General features: G+C 42.9%; 1 protein-coding gene across 2 annotated transcripts in view; it reads left to right on the top strand.

Annotated features, from left to right (window-relative positions):
• Positions 1-22,201, top strand: part of RBM28 (RNA binding motif protein 28) — a 48,823-nt gene extending 26,622 nt beyond the window's left edge. Inside the window, exons 9-18 of one of the 2 annotated variants that reach the window (XM_033959038.1) lie at positions 2,032-2,141; positions 6,974-7,047; positions 9,240-9,375; positions 11,476-11,540; positions 13,518-13,676; positions 13,881-14,033; positions 15,553-15,627; positions 19,036-19,274; positions 20,768-20,870; positions 20,992-22,201. In XM_033959038.1, the coding sequence (XP_033814929.1) occupies positions 2,032-2,141; positions 6,974-7,047; positions 9,240-9,375; positions 11,476-11,540; positions 13,518-13,676; positions 13,881-14,033; positions 15,553-15,627; positions 19,036-19,274; positions 20,768-20,870; positions 20,992-21,117 (1,240 nt within the window). In that variant the 3' untranslated portion in view covers positions 21,118-22,201. Of the gene's footprint in view, positions 1-2,031; positions 2,142-6,973; positions 7,048-9,239; positions 9,376-11,475; positions 11,541-13,517; positions 13,677-13,880; positions 14,034-15,552; positions 15,628-19,035; positions 19,275-20,767; positions 20,871-20,988 lie in introns of both variants that reach the window. The other variant, XM_033959037.1, reaches the window with a different exon arrangement.
• The last annotated feature ends 663 nt before the right edge of the window (positions 22,202-22,864 follow it).

Here is a 22,864-nt window from a genome sequence, read left to right as displayed (position 1 = left end):
CAAGCTCCTCTCTGTTTTTTCCCTGGCCCATGGTAGGCTGGGTGGTCCGTTGCATAGCAAGTCATTCGGGTCCAGGCACCTGTGGTATGCGGATCAATGTCCCGTCTTCAAGTATTTCTGTACTTGCTCTCTCAGAGACCATTGCCCTAGAAGATCCGGGACACTTCAGCGTGCAGCACTACTCAAGAAAGGATATTTAGAAATGGTGATTAGTACCCTACTGAGGGCCAAAAATCTATCCACCCTTTCAGCTTATGCTAAGGCATGGGATACGTTTCAGTGCTGATGCAACAAAGAGAACCTGAAGCCCGACAAAGCTACAGTTTCATCAGTGTTGACCTTTTTCTTCAAGAGGGCCTGAGTGAGGGATTGGCAGTAGCATCCCTTAAGTTGCAAATGGCAGGCCTTGCCTGCTTCAGCAACTGAGAGAAGAGAGTCTACCTTTTCGCTCATCCAGACATTGTTAGATTTTTCAAAGGAGCCTTGAGGCTCAGATTACCAATCTGAGATCCATTCCCTTCCTGGAATCTTAATATATCAGATGGTCTCAGGAGGGTCCCATATGAGCCCTTAGAGGAAGGCTTTCTTATGGATCTTACAGTCCAAGCAGTCTTATTGCTGGCAATTACATCGGCCAGAAGCGTTTCAGAATTATTAGCTTTATTGTGCAGGTACCTCCTTCTTGCCAAAGGTCGTTTCAACATTTCACATCATCCAAGAAGTTAGATTAGCAGTCTTTCATCCTACAGGTTCTAAGCAGAATGACAAGGCTTTAAACCATCTAGATGTTCCCAAAGTGCTTTTGTATTACTGGAAGTGACTGAGTTTTGTCTCTCAGACAATCTCTTTGTTCTAACCAATGAGGCATAGCAGACCAGCTTCCAAGACCACCATTTCCAGATGGATTTGAGTGGCGATCTCCTTGACCTACATAGCCTGTGGCAAGGAACCGGTGGTATTGATAAAGGCGCATTTGACAAGATGCCTCTTGGGCTGAATTGCAGACAATTTCTCCAGAGGAGATTCTTCCTTCACACATTCACAAAGTTCTACAGGGTTGACGTAGCAGCACAGGAGGACTCCGCTTTTGGATTCTCAGTACTGTGAGTAGGCTTATCTATCCCACCTAGGACTTTGGGGGACCACTTAGGGACGTACCTATGGTTCACCATACCATCCCTATTGCACTGGAAAAAGAGATTATGTTCTTACCTTGATAATATATTTTCCAGTAGATAGAGACGGTATGCTGAAACCCATCCAGTAATTTCTGACGTGCCTGCTTCTGCTTTCAAGCTTCCTAGTCTTCTCCATAGCTAAGACTTCTTTGCCAGTTAGACTATGGATTCGGAATCATTTTGTAAATAGAATTTCAAGAGATGCCTGAGCTCCACCAGTGTTCAGAATGTTTATGTTCCTCAGTGTGTTGTGCCATTCAGAGGCAATGTTTACACTTTTTCTCGATTTACGATTTTGTTGTGGACTGTTTTAACTCTTATCTGAGCAGATCAGAACCTTAATCTCAGGGAATTTCCCATGTTTCTCCTTATCCTGTCTCCTACTGTAGAACTGTTACATGCTTTGGTATGAACTGATGGAGGCAGCAGAGACCGAGGAGAAGGAGGAGGTGTTCAAAAGCTGTGTTTAACATCTCGCGAGCACACTGCAGAAACACTGATTGATTACTATATGGGTCAGCAAACCATTCCTAGCTATTAGAAAAGATATTATCAAGGTAAGAACATAATCTCTTGATTATCTGAGATTTGTACTATATAGTCCAGTTTATTTCCGGATCATATCATCCAAATGTTACCTGTGCTTCTGAAAATCCAGTTAAACAAGGGGACTGGGCTTGGTCTGAGGAATGTTTGGCTGTATCAAATATTGGGGAGGTAAATTCTTCAAGATCTCCACAGGAGAAGGTTTGTTACACCAGTATCACACTACATGTGAAATCAGTATGGGGTTTCCCCCCCCCCCCGGTTGGATCTTACTTGGCATCTTATTCTGTGCTTCTGTCCTCTACAGGAACTTGTCTTTTGATACTGAGGAGGATGGTTTGAGAGAGTTGCTGAAGCGTTTTGGGCATCTGAAGTATGTCTGCATTGTGTTACACCCAGATACAGAACACTCCAAAGGTAAAAAAAATAAATAAATGCTTTGCCAGTTGTGGCTTGTTGCCAAGAGTCCATTTATATATATATATATATATATATAAATTTTATTAAGGTAAGGCAGAAAACCATACATGTATCGACAATGTCAAAGAATAAAGTATAACGGCTGCAATATGCACAAAATACATCAAAGCTGCTAATAGTTTTATATCTTCTCTCCCCCCCCCACTTCCCCCTTAAAAGCCAAAAGCATTCTAGCTTGCTCTGGTAAAGAATGATAGACAACAGATCTTGGTTATAGGTTTAGTAATCTGCTTTGGGCAGTCGGTGTTAAGGAGTTCCAAAAAGGCTCCCAGGTAAACTGACCTTCTGCTACCAGGGGTATCTGAAGTTGGGCATTCTCTGCCTTTTCCATCTGTAAATGTTGTATAAGAAGCTCCCTTCATTTTGCCAAAGTGAGAATCTCTGGGGATATAAATAAATATATAATGCCCTCTTAGTAAATTTAAATCAGTTATTTATTAAACACTATTTATTTAAAATTTTACTGTGTATACTTATAAATGGCTGCCATTTAATTATAAATGGCTGTTTCATTTAATTTCTCCTCAGTCTGTTGAAGAGGGTCATGTTTCTGTAAGACTAACAGCAAAAGTTTAATAAATAACGGATTTAAATTTAATAAGAGGGCATTATATATTTATTTATTGTCATGTAATGATTGTCAGAAAGACAGATAAATCATCCCGTTTTTGTTGTTAATATTGGAGTCTCTGGGGTTAGCCATTCGGATCTTGCTCTTTAATCAGCAGGTGTGCCTTGCATCTGTCTCCTGCAGGGTTTTGTGCCCTTGGTCCCCATAGTGCTGGAACAGATTCACTGCTGGGTCCTCCTAAGATGACGACGACTACTGTTATTTATAAAGCACTGAATGGCGTACGCACTGCTGTATATTTAATAGGCAATAGATTGTCCCTGCTCAAAAGTACCTCAGAAGACTGAGCATCTTGAATGATAGATGAGATTTAACATGGACAAGTGCAAAGTCAGATAACGTTTTTTTTTTTCCATATTAAGGGAGTCCCTGTGAACAATAAGTTGGCATTTTAATCAAAAAGCAAAAAGAATCTTAGGAATTCTTTCAAAAAGAATGGAGAATAAAGCTGAAGATATCGCCATTATGTCTCTGTATGAGTCCATGTAATGACCACAGCTTGGGTGGAATTCTAGTCTCCTTACATCATGCAAGATATAACAGAGCTGGAGAAGGTCCAGCGACGTGCCACAAAAATGATAAAAAGGGGATGAACACTCCCATTAGAAGAAAAAGTAAACAGGTCAGGGCTCTTAGCTTAATAATAATAATAATAATAATTTATTTCTTATATACCGCTATACCGTGAAGTTCAAAGCGGTTTACAGTAAAGATACATTTTTACAGTACATGGGATACAAACGGTTTACAATAAAGATACATTTTGTCAGTAGGTGAGATACAAGTGGTTTATAATAAAGATACATTTTGTCAGGACATGGGATACAAGGGGAGAGAGGGTAAGAGTTAATCTCAAATCTAGAATTGGGGTGGTGGCGAGGTAGAGAGGAGTGCCATAGCGAGGAAGAGGTGGGTTGGGAATTTAGAATTTGTTAAACAATCGAGTTTTAAGGGATTTTCTAAAGTCTGTGTATGTAGTGGCCTCAAGTATTAGAGAAAAGATGATTGAGAGGGGATAGGAGAGAAGTTTATGAAATCATGAGTTAAGTAGAATGATTAAATAGGGCACAGTTGTTTAACCCTTCAAACACCAAAAACAGGCGCGCGTGAAGTTAACAACAATCAGATTGGAAACATTAAAAAAAGTGATTTTTTTTTTTTTTTTTTTCCCCATGCGGTGCATGGAGTTATGTTGGGTTCCTGTTAGCTGTCTGATTCAATTCAAGGTCTTGATGATAGTTTTTAAGGTTCAAAATAAGTGGGCTATTTCATATTTACAGAATTTGTAATTGCTGTAAATACTCAAATATACTGTATATACTCGAATATACGATCTGAATACAAGTCGAGGCCCCCTTTCCCCCCCCCAAAAGGAGAAAAAATGGTTGACTCGAATATGTCGGGCGGCTTAACATTCAAGTGCCCTGCTGTGTCATACTGTGCACCCAGCCCCCTTCCCTCCCTGCCCTGTCAAGCTTTGCACCCAACTCCCTTCCTGTCAGGCACTGAACCCAGCACCGTTCCCTCCCTTCCCTGTCAGGCATTGCACCCAGCCCCCTCCCTCCCCTGTCAGATTCTGTACCCAACACCCTTCCTTCCCTCCCCTGTCAGACTTTGCATCCTCCCTCCCAGGCTCTGCACTCTGCCCCTCTCCCTGCCATAGCCTCATACCTCTACTGCCAATCCCCGATGGAGGTGCAGCGGGCAGGAGTGAACTTTCCGAGTTCCTGTCCTGCTGCTAACCCGCTGCTGCGAGTTTTTTCGGCCGCTGAGCAGCACGAGCAGGCGCGTGATTTGGTGCTGCTGCTCGGTGCTGAGTGGCTTCCTTACTGGCTCCTGTGAATTCTCGGTGGCGGCCTGCAGTAATTTTGGAAGGGGGCGTATTGTTGGCTTGAATATAAACCGGGACCCCAATTTAAAATCCCGGTTTATATTCGAGTATATACGGTAAACAGAGGACACCCCTCCCCCCCCTCTTTTTTTATAAGAGAAAAATGTTTAGGGAAATATAAACTGAAGGTTTATATTTCAACATTCCTCCCCTTCCCTCCCTCTCCCATGTTCAGTTCAGTTTATTTCATATACCAGAAATATAAAACAATGTTAAAATGCTCCCCCCCCCTTTCCTTTTATTTTTGTAAGTCCTGTAATGTCACTTGTTTAATGTATGTCCCCACTCCCCGGTTTTAATTTGTAAACTACTTAGATTTAAGTGCAATAAGGAAAGGAAACCTAGATGGAGAGGAACTTAGATCTGGAAAAAGCAATGAAATGTTGGTCAAAGGAAAGCTACAAATCAAAAGCCAGTGAGAAATAATAAGTCTTTAATTGGGATTTGAATTTTGCAAAAAAGTATTCAGTCGTGAGATAGAGTTTCAAGTTTATTCATGTATTTGATTAAACGCATATCCTAAGATACTAAGCGTTGTACAATAATAATAAAAACTTTTATAAACAGACAAAAAAGTCAGACAATTTTTCTTACTTAACTATTAAAACCACGGTGGTACAGTAGGAGGAGGGGGAAGAACTACAATATTTATTGAGAAAAGATACATAAAAGGGAAGTACATTAGGGTAGGGAAAAGTTAACAGATTTGCTGGACTAAATCAAATAGTCAATTAAAGGCATCTTTAAAAAAAAAAACATTTTAAATTACTTTTAAACTTGTGTATATTTTGTTCGGATCTTATATATATAGGAAGAGAATTCCAAATCATAGGGCAGTCACCGAGAAGATCGTGGTACAGCGAGTACCTATTATCCTTAGGGATGGGACACCAAGAGTGTGTTGAGAAGTGGATCTAAGGGCTCTAAGTGGGTCATATGGAATTAAAAGTCTGTCAATGAATGCTGGGGAGTGTGTTTGTTTTGTTTTGTTTTAAAAGTTAAAAGGGCAATTTTATATGTAATCCTATATATGACTGGTAACCAATGAGCTTTTCGTAATAATGGAGTGACATGATCATATTTTTTAGAGAGGGGGGAAGAGTTCCACAGGGTGGGAGCAGCGACTGAAAAGAGTTTCTATGAATATCCCAAAATACTTGCCTGAAAGAGGGGACCGTCGGAAGACATTGCTGGGAAGAACGAAGCGCCCTTTGGGGGGAAGGTGAACCTAAAGGCTAGTCGGGAAAGAAGGGAAACCCAAAGATCGAATCTGGAAAGAATTCTGTATGATATTGGAAGACGGTCAGATTTGAGAAGAGGGGTGACATGGTCAAACTGAATGAGCTGAAGTTGATAACATGAAAAAGCTTAAGGAGAGTGAAAGAATATGAAGAGCGTCCAGTTGACGAAGTGAACGAATAGGATGCATCGAAGGGTGAGAAAAAAGGGTGTCCCTCTACCACCACCACCACCGCTGTGTTTCTTGTGGCAGTCATGTTCACAATGGAGATGGCATGGGTAGGAGCAGCTTCATCTGGTGGATGCAAAGGAAAGAGCTACGTGTAGAACTACTGGGACTTTTCAAATTCACTGCTTCTATGTATAATTACCACCAGCACGTCTATATGGAAGTTCATGCCAGTCTTTACATACTCATGTATATTAGCAGAATAGTTGCTCCTGCTGTACATGCCAGCAAACACACGCGCCTTCATGTCCTTATGCATATTTTACAAAAGGCTTTATGTTCAGCAGAGCCTTTAGTAAAATACATCCCAACTTGGCTGCCTCGGTTCAGATCTCAACAACCTACATAAAATGTGCCTTCCTGCTGGTTTATGTCGGTGATTATCCTGGCCCTTAGGTCTCACTCGGTGACCTCGGCTTCTTGCAGCCCTTCTTCAGGGCTGTGAACACTACCTTTTCCCTCATTCCTAGCTACGGTTAACCGGGAGAGCAAATTGAGCCAAGGACCTTCCACATAATGTGCAGCATTGACCCAGTGCATGGTGGTTAAAACCTGTCCTAATTCTCATCTCCAGTGCCATGAATAACTATCAGAATGAAAACATTGGCTCTTAATGGTTTTTTTTTAATTAAATTTTTTAACTGCTATATAAATTAGCTAACAGCTCCTTTTTCTCAGTTCTGGGGCCTTGTGCGTTCTCAAGCAGTAGCCATTGATTTATTAGTCCATGGGCTATTCCTTGGCCAGTTTTCAATTATGTATGTCTTTGTGATTCACAGGTTGTGCTTTTGCCCAATTTCTGGATAAGGATTCAGCCCAGAAGTGTTTGGCAGCAGCGTGTGACGATTCAGAGGTAAGCACTGTGAAAGAATCTCCATGGAAGCCAATTTTATTTGTCTGCTACACTGACCACCTTTATTTAGATAAACAAAGCAGATCTGTGAGAGAAACAATTTCTCCTGGATGTTCAAATCTATTCTACCTCCCATAAGGGCTGGGGTCATATGAAATACACAGTTCTTTAACATGCATTAGGCATGATGGATTTTGCCTTGTTCAGTCAGTTATCGGAGACAGATTCCATATAAGGCAAATCACAGTATTAGGCCACAAAGCTACTAGAGAGCCCTCTCTCTATACGAGGTGCTACCCAAAAGTTCAGGGAATTCAATTGTAAAAAAAAAAAAATTGTTTACTGAAACTCCTAGTTTCCACTAGAGAGTTGCACGGGGACAAATCCCACCCATCCCCGCCAGGATCCTCTCCGCCCCCACCCATCCCTGCAAGGAATTACCTCCATCCCCGCCCGTCCCCATAAAAAGCAGCAATTACTTCTGACAGGATCATCAATTCCACAGTTTCTTTTGTGTTTGCGCTGCTGTTTTCCTTGTGGAATCTCTTTGGTGGAACCCTTTTTTTGTTTTCTGTTCAGGTAATTAACTTATAAACCCCCTCTTTTACTAAGGCTGACATGTCCATTATATTATATGGACGAACCCTGCTTCCAAAGCCTTCCATCCCTGTGGGAGTCCCGTTGGCCAGAGGGGGGTCCCCGTGGGAGTCCCGTGGGCCAGAGGGGGGTCCCCGTGGGACTCCCGTGGGTTAGGGGGGATTCCCGCGATCCCCGTTCCCATGCAGACCTCTAGTTTCCACCATTTCCTTCAAAGTAGTCCCCTTAAGAATGTATACAGCGATCCAATGTTCCATAGATCCATGAGTCCATGCATCTATGGAAGTCATCTTGGGTGAGGGCCTTGAGAACCTCCTGCGGTTCTGCCTGGATCTCTTTACTCGTGTTAAAACGGTGCCCTTTCAGTCGTAATTTCATTTTGGAGAATAGGAAAAAAATCACATGGAGCAAGGTCAGGCGAATAGGGAGGGTGCGTAATCACTGTAGTGTTTCTGGAAGTTCCGAACAGACAGAAACGCGATGGACCTTCTGTTCACCGGTTAGCAGTCTTGTCACAGATTTCGCAGAAATGCGTCTCGGGTTCAATTTGTCCGACAAAATTCGTTGAACTGTCCTGTGTGACCGTCCTGCTATCTCACAAACATCGTGGATAGTTTGCCTACGATCTGCAAGGATAGTCTCGTGAACTTTTGCTATGGTTTCCGGTGTTGTGCTTGTTGACGGTTGTCTGGAACGATCATCGTCATGGACAGATGTTCATCCGTCCTTGAAGCTTTTGTACCAAAGAGAGGTTTTGCTTTGGCACATGGCATTATCATACGATGGGTTTCTGCAGCAGCTTTTTTTTTAAAAAAAAAAGTTTGAAACAATATTTGAGGCAGATTCTTTGCTCAATAAAATCCATCGCATCGAAATCTGCCGAGTCGCTAAAACATAACATTAGAAAATCGCACAGAACAAAATAACGCGACGACTCGGCTGCACGCCCGTTGGCACACTAATTCACAAAGCATGCCGCTAGACACCTCTAGCGGCGGAAGGGCATACTATATCCAGTTTGCGAGCGCTGTTCACATTCCCTGAACTTTTGGGTAGCACCTCGTATATTTTCTAGGGATGGGTTGTCATTTGAAACAAACGTCATCTGTGGGGAATAGTGTGCTCTTGTCTTAAAGAGTATATACTGTCTGCCCAGTATTCAGCGCTATTTAATTGGCAAGGAATGGCTCCTGGCTGGTTAAATAGCGCTTAGCCAGCTAAACGCCAATATTCAGTGTGAGATGGCCACAGAATATAAGTGCTTAACCTGGCCACCAGCTATGTCGCGCAACAGCCGATTAGCGCCTGATATTCATTGGCTGACTGTCTAAGTTGAGTGGCCAAATGGAATGTATGACTAGCAGGTCTGTCTTTGGCCACTATAACTTAGCTGGCCAGCTGATGAAATATGGCCTGGCATTGAACGTCTGGATTTGCTGCCACAGGAGATAGCTGGGCTGCCACCAGCGGTCTGATTATTGGGCACTGTGGCCCTGATTATTTAAAAGACGCCCTAAAGTTAGACGCTTAGATCAGTGTGCTTAGGTGACCAGCGTGCTCTACTTTCCTTTTTTTAATTTTATATTTTATTGCAGAACGGTGGCCTGAGGTTGGACGGGAGGAAGCTGATCATAAACTTGGCAGTCAGTCGTGATGAAGCCCAGAAACTGAGACAGAAAAAGGTCAAAAAGCCAACGGGGACGAGGAACTTGTATCTAGCGAGAGAAGGGAGTAAGTAGTCTGGGGGCTAGGAATCTGTACCTGGCCAGACAGGGTGGGATGTAACCGGGAGTGGGGGGGGAGGGAATCTGTACCTGACCAGAGTGGTATATAACTGGAGGAGAGGGAGGGCCTGTACCTGGCCAGACAAAGCAGTATGTAACCAGGTAGGGGGGAATCTGTAACTGGACAGAGTAGTATATAACCAGGGTTGGGGGGTGGGGGAGAGAATCTCTACTTGGTCAGAGAGAGTGGTATTTAACTGGGGTTGGGAGGGAGGGAAGCCCTGTATGTGGCCAGAGAGAGCAGTATGTAACTGGAAGGGGGAGGGGGGGGGGGAATGTGTACCTGGACAGAGTAATATGTAACTGAGAGGAGGGAGGGAATCTACCTGGCCAGACAATGGTAGGCAAGTGGGGTAGATTGCTGGTCGGTTTAAGCTGACAGGAAAGACTGATGCTAGCTTGAACCACGCTGAGCAGGCTGGTTGCCAATATTCAGCCGATTAATATCGGCTCTGCTTGCCACCGTGCAGTTAGTGCCGGGGTGGGTCTGAGGGTGGAGCTGGCAGCAGGTTAGTGACAGTAGTCAGTCCACAAAAAGGCTGTTCTAACTTTATCTGCCAAACTAACTGGGCACTGGTCTGAGTATCAGCCTGTGTTCGTTTTAACTTCCAGGTGGCCACGTTGACCTGGATATTTAATGCCAAAGGCCAGACAGGGCTGGGCTTTGACTATCCAGGGTTAATTCCGCTTGTAGCTGTGTGTGTGTATATATATACAGTGGTACCTTGGATTACGAGCATAATCTGTTCCAGGAGCATGCTCGTAATCCAAAATGCTCATTTATCAAAGCGAATTTCCCCATAGGAAATAATGGAAACTCGCTTTGATGTGTTCCCCCCCGAGAACCAGCATTGCTCCCCTCGAAGGCCCCCCCTGCGATCCGACCCCCCCCCCGACACAATTGGGCACCCCCCCGACACGATCCGACCCCCCCCCCCCCCGACACGATTGGGCACCCCCCCTCCCCGACACGATCCGACATCCCCCCAACACAATTGGGCACCCCCCCGCCGCTTCTTACCCTCATCTGGGCACTCTTGAAGATCGGCCTACTCGTCTGCTGGGCCTTGAGCATCTGAGCATGCTCAAGGCCTGCGAGTTCACGTTCACGTTAGAGGAGACATGATAGAAACCTTCAAGATCCTGAAGGGTATAGAAAAGGTAGACAGGGACAGATTTTTCAGATTATGGGGAACCACAAGTACAAGAGGGCACTCGGAGAAATTAAAAGGGGACAGGTTCAGAACAAATGCCAGAAAGTTCTTTTTCACCCAGAGGGTGGTGGATACATGGAACGCGCTTCCGGAGGCTGTGATAGGCCGGAGCACGTTACAAGGCTTCAAAGAAGGTTTGGATAGATTCCTAGAGGATAAAGGAATTGAGGGGTACAGATAGGAGTAGAGGTAGGTCATAGGGATAGTCTGGGACCACTGCTCAGGCAATGGGCCTGATGGGCCGCCGCGGGAGCGGACCGCTGGGCGAGATGGACCTCTGGTCTGCCTCAGCGGAGGCAACTTCTTATGTTCTTAAGAATAAAGACAGTATCAATTTACCAATTTAGGTGGATGGCTGAAAGTGATTTTACAGGAGAATTTTAATTAATTAAGTTGTTACTATCTCCCCTTCAAGGCGTTTCGTGGAGAGAAAACCCGTTGGCTGTGAAGGTTCAAAAAATACATAATTACAAGACTTGTACTTTACAATACATTTGCATGGATAACGTAATAGGAATAATGCTCCCATCGCAGTAACCCCTGGCTTGAGAAGCAAGAACTTTTTTCTACGTTTCTGTGTTTCTTTTGTCACCCCAGGAAATATTTGAACCTTTTGTCCCAAAAATTCTTTATCCGCTTGCAGCTGTCAGTGATTTTAAAAACTGCTGAACACTGTGGATGAAATATTGGGCACATTGTGTTTTGTAGGAAAGTTAAAATGTCCTACTTTGTCCACCGTGTAATAGTGATAACTCGGTGGGAAGGTTGAGTGTTGCCTTCACTATCTCTTAATAGAACTGGGCGACCCTTACATAGTCTCTTTTTCCTTGTAGTGATCCGAGAAGGAACAAAAGCAGCAGAAGGAATCAGTGCCTCTGATCTTGCCAAGAGAAAGCGAGTGAGTGACTCTTTGGGGAGGTTTTTTTTTGTTTGTTTGGGGTTTTTTTGCTTAGCATTTTATTAATCCAAATAATCTCGTCTTCGGAAACCAAGGCAAAGAGTGGGGGGAGCTCAGGAAAAGGAGTTTGAAACTGTCCCCCGAGGAAGGGGACGCTATCGCTGAAACTTGGATCCTAGTCGGGACTTTGTTTGTTTTTACATATTTTAATTGTTCATTTTCAAATAAGAGACTCGTGACCATCAGTTGGCTGCAACATCTCCAGTGCCTCTTTTTGTTGTTCTATTAATCCAAATAAACCAGTCATGAAAATTTAACATCCATCTTCCCTCTTTCCCTAAATTTAGGGCTTTTCCCTTCTATCTCTTTTCACAGACACTGCCTTTATGCTCATCAATTTTTGGTAAGGTGTCCAGATTATTTTTCAGACTCTTATTCTACAGGGCTGTTTAGTTTCTCTATCGATCATATCTATCACACTTCTTAGGAGCCTCTGGGCTCTCCCATGCTAGCCCTGTTTCACACATGGCTGCCACTGTAAGCTGCCTAGAAAGGGCCCTGTCTTCAGCCCCCCCTTGCTGTAAACCAGGTACCCCTTCCAGTGCCTTCCTCCGGTAGACTTAATTTTTGGAAAAAGTTTTTTTTTTTTTTTAAATTTCTTTATTGATATTTTGAACTTGACAATGTATACATTTGAAAAATCGAGAAAAAAAAAACTATATGAAAATACACTATTAACATCAGAAATATTACAATAAAAATTTTAAATCCCTTCTTAACCTATAACAGTAATGATATTATATTATGCTCATCAATATTATAGAATATTATGAAATTTATACCTCTAAATAAATAATACACCCCCCACCCTCCCCCCCACCCTGGATGTGCAAAGGAATCTAACATAAAGAAAAAGGAATCACTTTAATTATAATGTGACAAAATTAGTTAATGGACCCCAAATCCCCTTAAAGGATTTAACAAACCCTAAACCCTTTGCTCCTGAGTCTTCATCGGCTCCCAGTTCAAATGTGCTTGCATATCATTCAAAATTTTATATATTATATTTTTATTCCCCTCGTTCACTTATTATGGAACGTTTACAGATTCTCCTATGCAAGAGACAGCCAACAATTCAAACTCTCCCTTCCCTCCAGAAAAGGAATTAAAGGAGTTAAGATCTTTAGTCAATCTTTGGCTTTTAAACTTTCACAACTATGGATTGAACTCCCCTTAACCCTGAGGAGTCCCAGTCCTTTCCAACCTTTTCGTAAACTTCTAAAAACTTTTCTGTTTGCTAAACCTTTTGAAAATTAATCTCTTTTGAAATCTTTGCTTTTACTCTTTTCAGTATTTTTTTTAATATTCTTTATTCATTTTAAAACTTTCAATAAGTGCAATACAAGATTAAAACATTTTACACTTTAAGATCACTTAATATTCAAATATTATAAAAATGCTTTTTTCAGTTCTTATTTAATTGTTGTAAACCGAGTTGAGCTTCCATAGGTTGATGACCTGGTATATAAAGTTAAGCTTTAGTTTATTATTAGGTAATTTATATATTGCTTATCAATGGAGGTTATCTAAGTGGTTTTTACATTCAGGTACTCAAGCTTTTTCTCTATCTGTCCTGGCAGCTCCTGATTGGTGAGGCCCGACTTTAGTGCAGGAAGAGGTGGTCGGAGCATACCGCGAGTGATTTCCTTCACTCACCGGCGCTCCGGTTGCCCTCTCCTGTTTCCCCCACTAAAAACCATATTTGCGGTTTTTCAGGATTCCCAGAACGGAACCCCCGCGAATATTGGGGAAGTACTGTATTCACTTGTGTAATCTGTTTACTCAAAGTAGTTCAAAATGGATAATAAACATTGAATATCATAAATAAGACACTAAACTTATTTCATACAATTAAAAATACAGTTGCCCTCTGCTTTTCTGTAGGTAACTGGTCTCTCATCCACCCTTGTCTTATAGTTTGAGGAGATGAAGTATCAGAAACTGAAGGACCAGAACATTTTTGTTTCAAAGACACGTCTGTGTGTCCACAACATCCCCAAATCAGTGGAGGATAAGAAGCTGCGGCAGCTGTTCATACAGGCACTTGGTCGAAGCAAGGGGGTGCGGATAAAAGAGGTGAGACGCAAGCCTGGTGCCAGCCTAACACGGATGAGGTGGAGCTGCTGTGCATAGAAGGGGAGGAATCCCTGGGGATAGCATCAGAGAGAAGCCCCTTTTGGTGGGAGAAAGGTGGCCTCCTTCTATATTTCTCAGTACGCACGAGACACAATCATGTGCGAGGCGCGCTACCATAACCATCTCTCCTTTTGTCTCCCCTAGTGTCGTGTGATGCGGGACCTAAAGGGCAAAGGCAGTAAGAAGAGTAGTGGCCAATCCCTAGGGTACGCCTTTGTCGAATTTCTGGAGCATGATCACGCACTGGCCGCACTACGCCATGCAAACAACAACCCGGACCTCTTTGGACCTCATAAGGTATGAATTCAATCCACTATCCTACTAGGGGCAAACAGATCAGTGATGGTTTGGTGTGGTTCGGCAGCAGGGGTAAGACGGACATCTAAATAGCACAGCACGACCGACCTTGGGGGGTGCCACACTTGAAAAGGTCGAGTCCCTTCCCCCATCTCCCCAGGTTTTCTGTGTTTAGAGGATCCTTAGCTGTATGCCTTGCCACCGGTGCCTGCCCAGGAGAGGTGTCCAGCAAAGATAACAGTTTTCCTTTCTTATTTAGGCCTCCCCTCCTGGCTTCACTTTCTGTAATCACATCCCAGAGGGTGTGTATTGTATATGCATGTATGAAACAGCCCAGCTGGAAAAAAAGATCAAGGAATAAACAATAGAATAGTTGGCATTTTAGTCTCGCTAGGATAGTCTCCTTCATTGCAACTCCTAGTGACCAGTGGTGGCCTCCAATGACCTCGAGTGTGGCTCCCTATATCTGAATACATATATCCCTCATCATACCCAGAGGCTTGCTGTTGGCACTGTCTCCAGAACCAAGGTTCTGTTGTCAGGGAGTTGGAGATATGCAGCATACAAACTCCCTTGCTGTTCATGCAAGACTCTTAAAAGTTTGGACATCATGCAGGTCAAGCTTTCTAAGAGTAGTGTGGTGCTGGAAGAAAACAGAACAGCTGTCCCGGGAGTCACTTCCTGTGGGAAGACTTTAGGACAGATGAAGGCATTAACAGTTTGGGAGGTGGAAGGTGGGGGGAGTCAAATTATCTCAGTACACTTGAGCAGCTAGACTGTCTACATCATTAGAAGTGACTTACCACCATCTTCATTGCCCAGAACTCTGGGGACCTTCCACTTTAGCCATCACTGACTGTGGCTCTCACTTGAAATCTCTTTGTCAGCTCAGAAATAGAGAAGATCACTGCCAGGGAGGGATTTTGCAGCCTACAAGAGTTTCTGTGAATTTCTCTTGTCTCGTTGAGCTCTGCAAGAGGTGTGTTTACATATCCCCTCAATGTATGGTTTGAAAGGAGGGTTTGGAGATCTGCAAGAGAGGGCTGTCGTTTGGGGGGGGGGATGTTATCGGCTGCTCTCATTAATACTGACATAAGTATCAAACAGCTCATGCTCCCCGTGGATTAAATCTATAACGCGGGGAGCACGAGCTGTTTGATTTAAGGGGGATTTCCTTGATACAGCCCTTAAGTCTACGTCGGAGTGCCTACCCCCACCCGCGTAGCAGAAGATGAGTATATTTATTTAAGCATTTAAAATTTTTAAAAAGCTATTACTATAAGAGGCCGATGATGATTAGGGGTACCAATGTTCTGTAAGATCTAAAAGTTTAGTGGCGTGCAGGCGGTACCACTGAGGTCTGTAAGCTAAAAAGGTTAAACCTGATAAACTATCTAAGACTCCTCAGTTGATACTTATGTTTGTTTGACTAAGTGGAGGTCTGAAAACCAATAGAGCCGGCTGTTTGATTTGTATTGACTCATTAATACTGTACATGTTTTGTCTTCCCGGAGGATAGAGGCCAATTGTGGAGTTCTCCCTGGAGGATCGCAGAAAACTAAAGCTGAAGGAGAGACGAGTTGAGCTTAGCCTGGTAAGAAACGTGTGTTTGTCTGTGCTTATGTCTCCAGATGGTCTGACCGATTCCCCTTTCTGCAACTGTGTGTGTTAGGAGAGGTTGGGGGAGCTTCTTAAGACTTAGTTTCCACTTTCCCAATGTAAAAGGGCAAGTTGTTACCAGGGCTGTGCAGTTAATCGGGAGCTTTTTTTGGATGGAGTCAGTTGTTTTTGTTTTTGTTTTTTATTTCTTTATTCATTTTTTCATATTACAAGTGTATCAGAAAAATACATATAATCTTATAAACACATACTTGATTTTCCTTCATGAATACTTTAAGTACAATATATCATATTTATATTCATATTTTTATAATGTTTTAGATAATATGTAAATCATTTAATATGTATGACAAATATAAATAAAATTTTTTAAAAAGCCCCCCCCAGCCCTCCCTTCCTATTTCAGAAAATCTAACCTAATACTTCAAAATGCATTAATTAATTCATACATATTGTGAGGTAAATAAAATAATACCCACCCACATCCCCACTTAACAAATCTCTTATTATGGGAAAATGTTATTAATCATTACAAAAATCTGCTAATGGTCTCCAAATCTTTAGTTGTTAAAAATGGAGTCAGTTGTTAAAAATGTACCCCTTCCAACTACAGCTTCAACATAAAAATTTATAACATAAGATATAGTAAATTTATCATTTTATATTTAGATCAGGGTTCAACAAACCTCGGGTGTCGGGTTGCCATGGCACAATGCTCTACAATTTTTTGTTACCCTTTCAGCACCTAAAAAATCAGACGTAGCATCTGGGTTTTGTACTCTGAAGATACTGTCTTTGCATGCAATACCTCTTTCTCCCCACCCCCCAGTCTTGCTCCAGCCAGTGTCTCTCAGCACTCCCACCTCAAGTTCAGCATCTTTTTCTCCCTTCACTCACACCCCTCCCCTGACCTCTAAACTTGCTTGATTGCTGGCAGTAATTAAGATACACTGCTCTGGCTTACGTCGGAGCCTTCCTCATGCCGGGTCCTGCCTAAGAGGAAGCAGGAAATTACCTCAGAGAGGGTGGGACTTGGCCTAGGGAAAACCCTGACGCTGGCCAGAGGAATGCGTCTTAATTGCTGCTAGTGATCAGGCCAATTTAGAAGATCCGGGGGGGGGGGGAGGGGAGAGAAGCTGAATTCAAGGCGGGAAGGCAAAGAGACACTGGCTGACCTGGGGGCAAGGAAGAGGGGGATGGAGATTGCTGGACTCTGAGGTGTCAGTTCAGGAGCTGGGATGGTATGTGCAGGTGAAGAAGATAAAAAAGCTGCAATACAACATAAGAATAGCCATACTGGATCAGACCAGTGGCCCATCTAGTATCTTGTTTGTAGCAGTTGCCAAGCCTGGTTCCAGGTACCTGACAGAAACCCAAGTAGCTGGGACACAGCTACCGGGGGAGAGGGACGAGTATGCCACAAGAAGCTTTATGGTGTGGTGATTGACAGGTATACGAGTGGGTGTTCACACACACACGTGTTCTGCCTTGTTATACTCTTAAGTCTGACTCCTAGATCCTTGAGCCCTTCTGTAAGTTATGCACACCCATACCTTAATCATGCTCCTCCCCCCAAGAACACCTGCTTGAATTTGCATGCTAAAGTCGTAGAATGCTGCGTAGCACTTAGACCTAACAGTTACAATTACGTGTATTAAACGCTATATTATCCCCTAGGTTCTATAAAGGGCACGAGCACCAAAATTTGTTCGCGTTGCTGAGATGGGCAAATAACTTAATTTGTTAACGAGTCAATTATCGGCAGCTATTGGATGCTAACAATCCATTATTGATGTTGATTGGCACCAATTGGGATTTGCATGCACATCTAACGCCCAAGTCCCGTAGCATGCAGACAAAAAGGGGCATGCAGTGTTAGAGCACCAGGCATGCGAATTAGAACTGGTTTTGGCAGGCATAAGTCTTGGCACGTGAATTTGGGCATGGGAATCGGTGCTACGCACTATTCTATAAAGGGCACTCGGAATAGCACTGAGCGCCGATTTTTTTTTTTTCTCTCTCTCTCTCTTTCTCCGCAGCGCTGATTTCTGAGTGCTGTTTACTGAATCTGTGCCTGTACGCACAGTTGGGGCCTGATTCTGTAAATAGCACCAAAGTCGTAGGCGACTTAGGTGTGGCTGTTGGTCATCCGGTGGGGGCTGTTTATAGAATCGCGCTGGTAGGCATTGAATCCTCAGGCACACTATCAATTAGGCCAGGGTTTTCTTGGCCTAAATGAGTGCACCTAAGTCGATCCATTCTCAAGCTCCGCCCCTAACGCCTTGGCGTAGACACCTACCGGTTAATTTTTAAATTGATTTTTAACTGGTTTTTAATGGCACTTTCAATGATTACTACTGATTTAATTAGGCACCTAGATCGGCTAGGCGCCTTTTATAGAATCATGGCCTTGGAGCCTAACTTTAGGTGACTTGATATTGATAATTCTTTTTTATTTCAAATCTTTATTCATTTTAATACATACATCAAGTGTACATTAAATACAAACTATCATAATACATTATCACTTGAAAATTCCATCACAATGTGTATCTAAAAGCTTTATATCCCATCTCCCTCCCATAACCATACACAAATAATAAAATTCATATGTATATTAATCATTTAAAAATATGCAATATATATATATGCAATTCTCCCTAATTCCCCCACCCCTCCCTTCCTTCAATTATCACATAAGGAAAAAGAATAATAAATTAACATTAATCATTATAATATTTTATTATTGGCCCCCACACATCCTGCAATCTATTAAAATAACCATTTTGTACAATATTGATAATTCTTTATTCGTTTTCAAATTGAACAGCAAGTGCACAAAAGAATATATTATACAAATTATATCACAATAGCACATTAATATCTATCACATAAAAATCTAGTGATGCAATAAGCCCCCCCCACCCACCCACCCTTCATCACATTTTCAACAGAAATGTACACATATTATATATCATATTATAATAAATTATGTAAAATGAATCCCAACTCCCTCCCCCCTTTAGTGTGCTAAATAAGAAAAAGAAAAGGAGAAGAGAAGAATTGATGACTATTCACCACAATATTTTGCCAATGACCCCCGTATTTTTATGAAGTTAATAAATGCCCCTCTTTGTATTGCTATAGGTGACTTGATATTGAATGAGGGGATTGATTGATGGTTGATTGAAAATATACAGATAGGCAAGTTAGAATTTGCCACCTCCAATGAACACACAAACTTTTCTTTAAGTATTGGCCTGATAGAAATTACGCTTTGATGTATTTATCCCTACATGTTTCTATGGCTTTTATTCTTTTATCTGCTGATGTATTCTCGATTTCTGGGGCTGGAAATAATCGGTGCTCTTTTCTTTCACAGCAAAAGCTAAGGCAGAAGCAGGAAGCTGAGGGGAAGCGGATAGCGAGAGGAACCCCCCAAAAACGATCAGCGTCAATTGGGGCTGGGGGGCCTGAAAGAGCAGTCGGTATTGTAACCCCGAATCCAACATCTTGGTCAGGGTTTCGGACAAAAGCCGAGGTGGAGCATGAAGAATTGCCAGATGGGAAGAAGAGGAGAAAGGTGCTTGCGTTCCCCTCCCACCGTGGGCCGAAAATCAGGTAACGTGGAGTGAAAGGAACCAGTCTAGTTTGAGCAAACTGGGCAGAGGGATGCAGTGGGAACAGCAGGCCAGGGTACTGTTGGCATGCAGTTCAAATGGTGCCTTGCAGCAGAGCTTGCTTTCTGGACTGATCATACATACCAGCTAAGCTCCAGAATCCCATAAGGCAGGAACTAATGTTAAGCAAATTTTAAAAAAAAGTGTTCATATCTTAACTAGTTAGAATTCTGGCAGCAGCCATGACTGTAATTTAAATTTCTGTGGTGCCTTCAAACCAAATCCCAATGTGTTTTACAAAATATCTTAAAAAAAAAAAAAAAAAAAATCTTTATTCATTTTCAAATCAAAACAACAAGTGCACAAAAATACATCATACAAGTAATTCCAATATAGCACTATAATATCTAACACATAAAATCTAATAGTGGAATAACCCCCACCCATCCACCCACCCTTCATCACATTTCCAACTAAAATAGAATATACACATGTTATATAACATATTATAATATATCTTATAAAACTACTCCCCAACTCGACCCTCCCCCTTGAGTGTGCTAAATACAGCTAAGAAAGAAAAGAAAAGAACTGATGACTATTCTTCGCAATACTTTGCAAATGGCCCCCATATCTTTACAAAGTTATTATATGTCCCTTTTTGTATCGCTATTGCTCTTTCCATCTTAAAAATATGGCATAATGAATTCCACCAGAATATCAACTCGAGAAATATACACGCAGCCACCTCTGTGGTGGATTACCCTGTGCCATGCCCCCCCCCCAGGTCCTTTTTGAGAACAGTAGAGCTGTGGTGCATTATGGGAGTGACACATTCAAACTGGTTGGGGAAGGGGTGTGTGCCGTATAGTCTGGGATTTAGTTTCAGGAAAGAGTTTCATTCCAGTCCTTGGCCAGTGAGGGAGGTGGAGCTCTGGTTTCGATTATTCACGGCTTTTAGCTTGCTGGCTCCTCCCCCCCAAAATTATGTCAGCTTGCATAGGTAAATCGCCGATTCCAAGCCCTTTCTTCACCGTGTTTTGCCTCTCCTTCAGGAACAGGCCGGGTCTCCCACCGTGTTGTTCACAGTTTCACCATATTCACAATGGTTTTTAATAGAAAACAGTGAATAACATATGAAAAAGTTATTTGTGGTTTTACTGTATTCTCTGGTCTGTTAATCCCCTATCACAGCGAATACCGAGGGAGAAGTGTAGTGCTCATTTTATGATTCTTTCTCTTCTGAGAAGTGTGTGTAGTCCTTGGCCTTTAAGGTTTGTCTCTCACAGGACAAGCCTGGAGAGAGGGATGCACTACTCAGAATTTGTTGCGTGGGGGCAGCTCATGACTTGGTTGTAAGGAAGCCTTGTTACGGCAGATTGTAATACCCATAATTAACACAGTCTTAAGTTTTACTTCATGGGGTGTGGCAGAGCTCACTGTAACACGGGCTGCTTGCCAAGATGATTTTCACAGGGTTTTCTCTGTCTTTAGAATGCGGGACAAAGGAAAGATCCAGCGAACACAAAAGAAAAATAAACCAAGGCCAAAGAACCAACACCAGCAAAAGCAGAAGCAGGTCTTGCGTCCCAAAGAGGTAAATGCAGAGTCCCCAAACTGGCAAATTTAGAGACTGCAAGGGCGGAGTGTTTAGCTTGCATTAACTTCTCTGCTTTGCTTTGTTTTTTTTTCTCCATTCCCTCCTTCCCTTCAAGAAGAAACAAACAAACTTAAACAAGTCAGAGGTGCGGTTTAACCAGCTGGTGGAGCAGTACAAGAGCAAGATTCTGGGGAAGAGCAGTAACTCCTTCACCGCGAGACAAAGCAAGTGGTTTGAGAACTGAGGGAGATGGCTGTGACTTGCAGAGACTGCCTGCGATCGGGGCAGGGACCTACACAAGCGCCCTGTCGGCTCACTTTCCTCCCGGCCGTCCAGTGCGATGACTGCCGCTTCTTGCCTCGGCCATGGTGTGGAAATGCTGTGTAGGGGGCTGGCGGTGAGACAGCCTGGGTTGTGTGCAGAGAAGTGCCTGATTTATATGAAGTTTATAAACCCAAATCCCTGGTGTGTCTGATCCTGCAGCCTGCTTGGGATGTGTCTTCTGAGCCAGACAGCTGTAAAACCAGGCCAAGAGTTCTTGAAACCTGAAATAAACCATTGCCTGAGCTGGGAGGTCGCATTACATATGTATAAAAGGAAAAATAAAACGGTGCAGCTATGATAATATCCACTGGGTGGCTGCTAGATTCACCTTCTGAGAGCACATTTATTTTACCTTAAGAGGAGGACTAAAAAAGGAAAGTAATTGAAACCAAAACATCGTGTGTAACGATGGTAGTCTTATGTTTGACATTACTGTGAGAGAATATCACAGCCTTCATGGACAAGTAGAGCTCTTCCGGCTCTACAGCAAAGCCCGACCCCTGTCCTGCCTGAGCAAAAAACAGTAGAGTCCCCTTTCCCCCCCCAACCAACCCTCAACACCCCCCCCCTACAGGATCCAAGATCCTATCCATTTCAAAACCCAGAGTGCTGACCCTCTGTGATTAAAGTATAGTGCACTCGTACGTAAAAGGGTCTTCTCCTAGTAAAATACAGCTGTGCCCCTAAACCTAAGCCCCCTTCCCACTCCTGAGCACCATGACCGTAAGATGGACTTATCTACCTTTTTATATACAGTGTCCATGCCCCTTTACAGCCTTTAACTACTCCTTACCACCTCCCCCACCTCAATAACATAAAGTTGAGCCGCACAATACTTGAAACGTAAAACTCTTCTCACTCACGACTCCCCATTAAAACCTACAGTCCAGCTTACTTACAGATATTTTTATGTTAACCAGTACTTTACTGAAATGAGAGGATTACAGTAGAATCTCAGCACTCTCAACTGTCAAAAAAAATTGCCAGGCAAAAAAAAAAAAAAAGGCCCCTGAAGCAGCAGCGGTCCTGAGCCATATACTCCCTCCTTCCCTGAACCCGTAGAAGCAGAGGCAGTCCTGAGCAGCAAAGCACTAAAGTGGCAATGATCCTGAACTGCAACCCCCCTCTCCTTACCTGAAGAGGTCAGCAGGAGGCAGCACTCGAAACAGGCTGCTCGCGGCCAGCCCGGCAGGGCCTTTCCTCTGATGCAACCAGCAAAACTTATCCAGCATTCACCAATCCCCATGGTTGCTGGATAACTGAGATTCTACTCTACATGCTGTCTGCCCCCCAGTGGTTGGTTTGCATATTGGCTTTGTGCTGCAGTAAGGAAAGGGCTTGTTCATCTTTCTTTTTTTTTTAACAAACATTCTTATATTCCACAGGTACCATAAAATTCTTTGTGGATTCTAGATGAAAAGAGCCAAGTGCTCCCTGGGAAGAATATTATGTTGGTAATAAAAAAATACCCCCCCCTCCCCAAAAAGAAAAAAACAACCCAACAAAAAACAAACAAACCCCAAAACAACAATTTGACCAGTCTGTGACATCCGCTTACTTGTTAAATCACAAATAGCCAGCTGTTCCCGAATATTCAGCAGCAGGTAATTGATTATCTCTGCTGAATATTTGTGGTTAGCACGTATCTGTGAACTGGTTATCTTGGG

The sequence above is a fragment of the Geotrypetes seraphini genome, chromosome 9, assembly GCF_902459505.1.
Source record: "Geotrypetes seraphini chromosome 9, aGeoSer1.1, whole genome shotgun sequence".
Classification (NCBI taxonomy): Eukaryota; Metazoa; Chordata; class Amphibia; order Gymnophiona; family Dermophiidae; genus Geotrypetes; species Geotrypetes seraphini.
This window is presented reverse-complemented; position numbering and strand designations above follow the sequence as displayed.